Source organism: Littorina saxatilis, linkage group LG8, assembly GCF_037325665.1.
Source record: "Littorina saxatilis isolate snail1 linkage group LG8, US_GU_Lsax_2.0, whole genome shotgun sequence".
NCBI lineage: Eukaryota > Metazoa > Mollusca > Gastropoda > Littorinimorpha > Littorinidae > Littorina > Littorina saxatilis.
In genome coordinates, this window is record NC_090252.1 from 54,454,200 (window position 1) to 54,462,720 (window position 8,521).

Genomic DNA, 8,521 nt, shown 5'->3' on the forward strand with positions numbered 1-8,521 from the left:
ACTTTGATGTAAAGAATAATCCTACAAAGTTTCAATCACATCCGATGAACTTTGTCAAAGATATAAAATGTCTAATTTTTCCTTTGACACTGACCTGTGACCTTGAAAAAGGTCAAAGGTCAACGAAACCATCGTTAAAGTGTAGAGGTCATTGGAGGTCACGACTAAACAAAATATGAGCCCGATCGCTTTGATAGTTTCCGAGAAAAGTCCAACGTTAAGGTGGTGTCTACGGACGGCCGGCCGGCCGGACAGACTAACACTGACCGATTACATAGAGTCACTTTTTCTCAAGTGACTCAAAAACCCTTGGTCAACATAGGTGGGGTAGAAAGTTAAGGTGGAGGAAACCTGTACTTACTTGCTACTTAGTGGTGCGGTCACTAAGTCTTCCGATTCTAAAGGTCCTGGAACAAACAGATATATAAGGCCTTACAGGAGACCGAGCATTGCTGCTGTGTGTTCGTCAATAGTAAACACGTCCAATAATGATGAAAGGAAGCGGGAGACGCCGTGCAAACCAAACAGAGAGAGAGAAAGAGAGAGAGAGAGAGAGAGAGAGAGAGAGAGAGAGAGAGAGAGAGAGAGAGAGAGAGAGAGAGAGAGAGAGAGAGAGAGAGAGAGAGAGAGAGAGAGAGAGAGAGAGAGAGAGATTGACAATGACAATGACAAATCTTTATTTTTCGAGGGTGACAAGAATAAGCATAGATATGCCTTTTTGCATCTGGCCCTCGCCCTAAAGAGGGACTAAACTATTTTACTATAACTATGACTAGGAAAACAAACAGAGAGAGAGAGAAAGAGTGAGAGAGAGAGAGAGACAGACAGACGGACGGACAGACAGACAGACAGACAGACAGACAGACAGACAGACAGAGAGAGAGTGTGTATGTGTGTGTGTGTGTGCATTGGGATAATAGACTAACACACACACATACACACACACACACACACACACACACAAACATATCCCCCCTCACACACACACACACAAACACTCATACTCCCACACACACACACAAATATACCCCCACACACACACACACAAACACAACCCCCACCCCACACACACAACCCCACCCATCCCTCACCCCTACCCCCCACAGACGTTGAGCATCACCAGTCTTCTTCGTTTTAAGGATGCCCCGGTCTTTGGCCGCGTCCGGGAAGGCAGGCATTCTGCCTTTCTTCAATTCTGTCTCTAGCATCTTCCTGCGTTTCGTGAGGAAGTAGTTCGTGCAGAAAATGCTGATGATGAGCACCCCGAAGCATCCAAATATAACGCCCGCCGTCGTCAGCGATTCCGTTATCGGCTTCACCACAGCTAGGATGAAAACATGACTTTTGTGTCATCAGGTGCGATCAGGAATTTACAGGATGACTCCCCCCAAAATGCCACAGATCAAAATGATAATAACTCCTAAATTAATTCAGCGATTTACTTCATATAATGATATGCTGTACATTAGTTTGAGATATGGGATAATAAATTCACACAGTTTCAACTTGGTACGTTAAATGGTCTGACTTTTTGGCTCTTCCAAACACAAATATTCAAATTCGGGGATTGACTCAAAAGGAAGAAATTTGGCACTGAGTGGTAGCCATACTAGCACTCCCGATTTGTACCTGTTGTTTTCTTTCCTGAAGGGCCTTGCATACAAAAACCATTCTCAAAGAATATATGTGTTCAAACAGCAATTACAGGGGGTCGGGGGAGGGGGAAGGGGGGAGGGGGGGAGGGGTGTCAAGACGGATGGAGGTGGCTCCTGCTCTGTGTCAAACCTCCAACTGTGGAGGAAATGTCCGAATTTGAAAAATATGTTTTTTGAAAGCGTGAAAATCAAACCAATTGACCTGAATACGTCTTGATAATGCGTGAAATCATCATCTCACATCTCAAGCTAATGTACACAAAATATCAAGTAATACGTCTTGGTAATGCGTGAAATCATTATCTCACATCTCAAGCTAATGTACACAAAATATCAAGTAATACGTCTTGGTAATGCGTGAAATCATTATCTCACATCTCAAGCTAATGTACACAAAATATCAAGTAATACGCCGTGCAAGAACGAAGGGAAAATGGGTCAACACTCTGTCTCTGTCTGTCTCTCATTCTATATCTCTCACCTACTAGCACTAGATCCAGACCTTTCTTTATTTGGTGTTTAACGTCGTTTTCAACCGTTCAAGGTTATATCGCGACCGGATCCAGACCTGATTATTTCGGGAGACATCAAACAACCAAAACACACAATCAAGCCGTGGCAACGTCATGCTGCCACGACACACCAGAACACACATTCAAACCGTGTACAAGTCACGCTGCCACGACACACCAGAACACACATTCAAGATGTGGCAACGCCACGCTGCCACGACACGTACACCAGAACACACATTCAAGCCGTGGAAACGTCACGCTGCCTCGACACGTACACCAGAACACACATTCAGGCCATGGAAACGTCACCCTGCCACGACACACCAGAACACACATTAAAGTAATGGAAACGTCACGCTGCCACGACACACCAGAACACACATTCAAGCCGTGTACAAGTCACGCTACCACGACACACCAGAACACACATTCCATCCGTTTACAAGTCACGCTGGCACGACACACCAGAACACACATTCAAGCCGTGTACAAGTCACGCTGCCACGACACACCAGAACACACATTCAAGCCGTAGAAACGTCACGCTGCCACGACACACCAGAACACACGTTCATGCCATGGAAACGTCACGCTGCCACGACACACCAGAACACACATTCAAGTCGTGTACAAGTCACGCTGCCACGACACACCGGAACACACATATTCAAGCCGTGGAAACGTCACGCTGCCACGACACACCAGAACACACATTCATGCCATGGAAACGTCACGCTGCCACGACACACCAGAACACACATTCAAGCCGTATACAAGTCACGCTGCCACGACACACCAGAACACACATTCAAGCCGTGTACAAGTCACGCTGCCACGACACACCAGAACACACATTAAAGTAATGGAAACGTCACGCTGCCACGACACACCGGAACACACATTCAGGCCATGGAAACGTCACGCTGCCACGACACACCAGAACACACATTCAAGCCGTGTACAAGTCACGCTGCCACGACACACCAGAACACACATTCAAGCCGTGGAAACGTCACGCTGCCACGACACGTACACCAGTAACACACATTCAAGCCGAGTACAAGTCACGCTGCCACGACACACCAGAACACACATTCAAGCCGTGGAAACGTCACGCTGCCACGACACACATCGCAACCTGTCTTAGGCCTCTGATGTACACATACGCACCAGAGTTGGGAACGATGACCCGGTACGCCCCTGACGTGGTGGGAGACATGACGATACGGTTAAAGCACGTGCAGCGTATGTCGAAGATAGAGCTGACCAGGCGTGGCGGGATCTTGATCGTCATAGACATGTCCATTTGCATCCTGCGTCATCACCAATGACGTCAAGTTAAGGAGCAAAGCCACTTGTTCATTTTAATACACCTTTTCGGCATCTGAGCAGCTCACGCGAGATATCAGCGAGACATGCTCTTTGTTATGCTTGGAAAGTCGTGAGAACTGCGCGTGCGATCATCAGCCTTCGCAGCTCTCGCGAGACAACCGTTCCACATGCTTTGCTATGATTTTAAATTTGTGAGAGCTTGCTTACAGTGAGAACATACTTGTTATTCGTATCGTCTTCGTCAAACACGTGCACGAGTACAGTATTGTTTGGTCTTTTTGTGTCTCGCTCTCACGCGCAGTCACCATTGTTCGGCTTTCTTAAAACAAGTTTGAGTGGTTGCACTGTTCACATGGGCAGCGACTTTGATTTGACTTGGTGCCGGCTAAACATCGCTTGAAAGTTGGGAAAACAAGAAATTCCTCCGAGGTAGGAAAAACACCCCCGTCAAAGGGAAATAACCTTCTCAGTTGGTGGCAGTGACTGAGTGAGAATGGTTATTTCCCTTTGACCATTAAGATGTCCCTCTATAAGTCCTTGTATAATTTTAATCCACCAATAACTCCCTAACCGTGTGTTTGACTGGTCCCAATTTTTGTAAGGACCGTCTCAGGAATGTATAGAACCTGTTCACCAAGTTTGGTGACGATCGGTCCGTTCATTCTTGAGATCTATATGCGAACACAAACACACAAACAAACAAACACATCGACCGAAACCTATACACACCCCTATACCGGGGGTGTAAAAATGGTAGAAAGTCTAAAAAAAAAAAAGTAAATTGTAAGGGGCTTATTGTCCGTCAGGTCTTAATTGCCTATATTGGACATGAATTGGTTTATACGATTCGAGTTTTACGCCCTCACGGCTTTTTGATGTTTGCGTGTTTAGGTGGTATCAGCCATCTGCACTTATGGTAGAATGACCAAGATCTTTAACGTGCCATTGTGGTGACACGGGGGTGGGAGATGGATACCGTCTCTGGGTCTGCACATAAAGTTGACCCGTGTCCGTCCCGGCCCGGATTCGAACCAGCGACCTCTCGATCACAAGTCCAGTGCTCTACCACCTGAGCTACCCGGGCCCCCCTAGAAAGTGTGCCATGTGAACAGCACTTTATACTGACCCTGTGAGTCCGTGCATCTTGGTGCCGGCAAACAGTGGGCCCTTGTACTCCAGGTGGAGGTCCCCCGCATCCACCACCTCCATGATCATCTCCACGTCCTGGTGATGACGATGACGAGAACGATGATGGTGATGATAATGATTACAACGACGACGACGACAATGATGATGACGACGACGACGATGATGACAATAATGATGATGACAATGATGATGATGATGATGATGATGATGATGATGATGACGACAACGATGATGATAATGATGATGGTGATGATGGTGATGACGATGACGACGACGACGATGAGGATGATGATAATATTGATGATGATGACAACGATGATGACAAAGCCGACGACAATGATGATGATGTATGTATGTATGTCTGTCTGTCTCTCCCTGTCTCTCTCTCTCTTTTGTCGCATAGTGAATTTTATGGTTTTACGTGTTTGACGCTATGTTGTTACCATATTGTTTGATCGTTTGATGCATCACGCGCATTTCTCCTTCCAGATAAAAAAAAAGAATAGTCTAGATGTCTTCGTCTTATCCTCTCGTCTCTGATCCGTAACATTTACCCTTTCGTCTCTGATAGTACTAAAATCCACAACATTTACCCTCTCGTCTCTGATATGGGACTAAAATCCACAACATTAACCCTGTCGTCTCTGATAGTACTAAAATCCACAACATTTACCCTCTCGTCTCTGATAGTACTACAATCCCAAAATATTATCCTCTCGTCTCTGATGGTACTAAAATCCACAACATTTACCCTCTTGTCTTTGATAGTATTAAAATCCACAAAATTTACCCTCTCGTCTCTGATAGTACTACAATCCCAAAATATTACCCTCTCGTCTCTGATGGTACTAAAATCCACAACATTTACCCTCTTGTCTCTGATAGTATTAAAATCCACAAAATTTACCCTCTCGTCTCTGATAGTACTAAAATCCCAAAATATTACCCTCTCGTCTCTGATGGTACTAAAATCCACAACATTTACCCTCTTGTCTCTGATAGTATTAAAATCCACAAATTTACCCTCTCGTCTCTGATAGTACTAAAATCCCAAAATAGTACCCTCTCGTCTCTGATGGTACTAAAATCCACAACATTTACCCTCTTGTCTCTGATAGTATTAAAATCCACAAAATTTACCCTCTCGTCTCTGATAGTACTAAAATCCCAAAATATTACCCTCTCGTCTCTGATGGTACTAAAATCCACAAAATTTACCCTCTCGTCTCTGATGGTACTAAAATCCACCTTGCAGTGCCATGTCACTTTCTCGCCAGGGTAGACGGACTTCGGACCAGTGATGACCGGTACGCTTTGATCTGCCGATAATACAGGTAGGTTGACATTTGCAATGGTCAGAGGAAAGAATTGCCTTATATGTGAATGTCTGCGTGTGCTTGTGTGTGTGTGTGTGTGTGTGTGTGTGTGTGTGTGTGTGTGTGTGTGTGTTTGTGTGTTTGTATTGCCTAAACTGTTTTTAGCAAATTTACTGAATACAGTTAATCATGGCAACATTTCTGTGGCGAGCATTATTTACACGAGGAGGAGTATGGCTCAAATCAGACGATACAGTAGAACTTGTCCTTGCGATCAACTCTCGAAAGCGACCACCTGCCCACATCGAACACTCAGAGGGATCCACAGTTATTTCTTTTGTATAATTCACCTGTCCATAGAGACCACCTGTCTCTGGCGACCACTTTTGGTCGGTACCTTTATTGGTCGCTTTTGACAGGTTCGACAGTACATGCACTCTAAACAGCATTGAAGACATTTTGAACACATTACCGTAACAAATTTTGATCTCTTTGTTACATTGTACTTAGTTCTGGCAGTAAAAGTAGCACATACAGTGTCCACCAGTGTTCACATTATCAACACAAAGTGGTCTTTCTTTCTTTATTTGGTGTTTAACGTCGTTTTCAACCACGAAGGTTATATCGCGACGGGGAAAGGGGGGAGATGGGATGGAGCCACTTGTCAATTGTTTCTTGTTCACAAAAGCACTAATCAAAAATTTGCTCCAGGGGCTTGCAACGTAGAACACAAAGTGGTCACATGCGTTCATTTGACCACTATGTGTTCATCATGCGGGCCTCTCTCGCTAGTAGAACTATGTACTATGTCACAAAGTCTTCTTCTTCTTGTTCTTCTTGTTCTTCTTCGCCTTGTTCTTGTTCTTGTTCTTGTTCTGCGTCCATGGGCGGAAACTCCCTCCGACATTCGTTTTTTTTTGCACGAGTGGGGTTTTACGTGTATAACCGTTTTACCCCCGCCATTTTGGGCATGTTCAAAATGTGTCATAGAAATATGTTCAAAATGTGTCATAGAAATATGTTCAAAATGTGTCATAGAAATATGTTCAAAATGTGTCATAGAAATATGTTCAAAATGTGTCATAGAAATATGTTCAAAATGTGTCATAGAAATATGTTCAAAATGTGTCATAGAAATATGTTCAAAATGTGTCATAGAAATATGTTCAAAATGTGTCATAGAAATATGTTCAAAATGTGTCATAGAAATATGTTCAAAATGTGTCATAGAAATATGTTCAAAATGTGTCATAGAAATATGTTCAAAATGTGTTTTGAGTGTGTAAAGCCTGTGGCTACTCACCGAAGGCGAAGAGAGAAATGGAGGTGCAGTTGACGCCACAGTCATGAGGGTCAGTGCCGCTACACTCCAGGTCGTCACGGGTCGTCGAGACGTCCACGATGAAGGACACGTTGACTATGGACACGACGAAGTTAGGGAGGTTAGCCACGTACCACTGCTGCTGCGAGACGACGGGAAGACCACTCTTGAGTTTGCGTTGGAGAAAGTTCCTGCGCGCTTTGATGGCACGGTTCGTGGTTCTGGCGTACCATCTCATGCAGAAGAATTGCACCCTGGTGGTGACGGGAAAGAAGGGGAGGGAGGCGTTGAGGAACGGCACGTCTTCCAGGTGGGTGTCCTTGAACGCCTTGAAGTACGGCAGAGTGTCGGCTGCACATAGCGGTAAAATGAACAGTGTTGAACGGCTCGAAGTACGGTAGAGTGTCGTCTGCACATAGCGGTCAAATGAACAGTGTTGAACGGCTCGAAGTACGGCAGAGTGTCGTCTGCACATATCGGTCAAATGAACAGTGTTGAACGGCTCGAAGTACGGCAGAGTGTCGTCTGCACATAGCGGTCAAATGAACAGTGTTGAACAGCTAGAAGTACGGCAGAGTGTCGTCTGCACATATCGGTCAAATGAACAGTGTTGAACGGCTCGAAGTACGGCAGAGTGTCGTCTGCACATAGCGGTCAAATGAACAGTGTTGAACGGCTCGAAGTACGGCAGAGTGTCGTCTGCACATATCGGTCAAATGAACAGTGTTGAACGGCTCGAAGTACGGCAGAGTGTCGGCTGCACATAGCGGTAAAATGAACAGTGTTGAACGGCTCGAAGTACGGCAGAGTGTCGGCTGCACATAGCGGTAAAATGAACAGCGTTGAACGGCTCGAAGTACGGTGGAGTGTCGTCTGCACATAGTGGTCAAATGAACAGTGTTGAACGGCTCGAAGTACGGTGGAGTGTCGTCTGCACATAGTGGTCAAATGAACAGTGTTGAACGGCTCGAAGTACGGTAGAGTGTTGTCTGCACATGGCGGTCAAATGAACAGCGTTGAACGGCTCGAAATACGGTAGAGTGTCGTCAGCACATAGCGGTCAAATGAACAGTGTTGAGTGTTGAACGGCTCGAAATACGGTAGAGTGTCGTCAGCACATAGCGGTCAAATGAACAGTGTTGGCGCTGCCTGTAGCCCCTTGCCTGGCAATAGACCATTTTTTGAAATCTTCTTCTTCTTCGCTCATTGGCCGAAAACGCGTTCACTCATGTT

At 45.3% G+C, this 8,521-nt stretch overlaps 1 protein-coding gene across 2 annotated transcripts in view; it reads right to left on the reverse strand.

The window, feature by feature from the left end:
* Positions 1–361: 361 nt before the first annotated feature.
* The window catches only part of LOC138972380 (uncharacterized), a gene marked incomplete at its 3' end in the record, with an annotated part of 11,661 nt that continues 3,501 nt past the window's right edge, over positions 362–8,521 (reverse strand). Inside the window, 6 exon segments of one of the 2 annotated variants that reach the window (XM_070345048.1) lie at positions 362–407; positions 1,121–1,324; positions 3,341–3,483; positions 4,629–4,726; positions 5,870–5,970; positions 7,271–7,639. In XM_070345048.1, coding sequence (XP_070201149.1) covers positions 362–407; positions 1,121–1,324; positions 3,341–3,483; positions 4,629–4,726; positions 5,870–5,970; positions 7,271–7,639 — 961 coding nt within the window. 2 annotated transcript variants of the gene reach the window in all.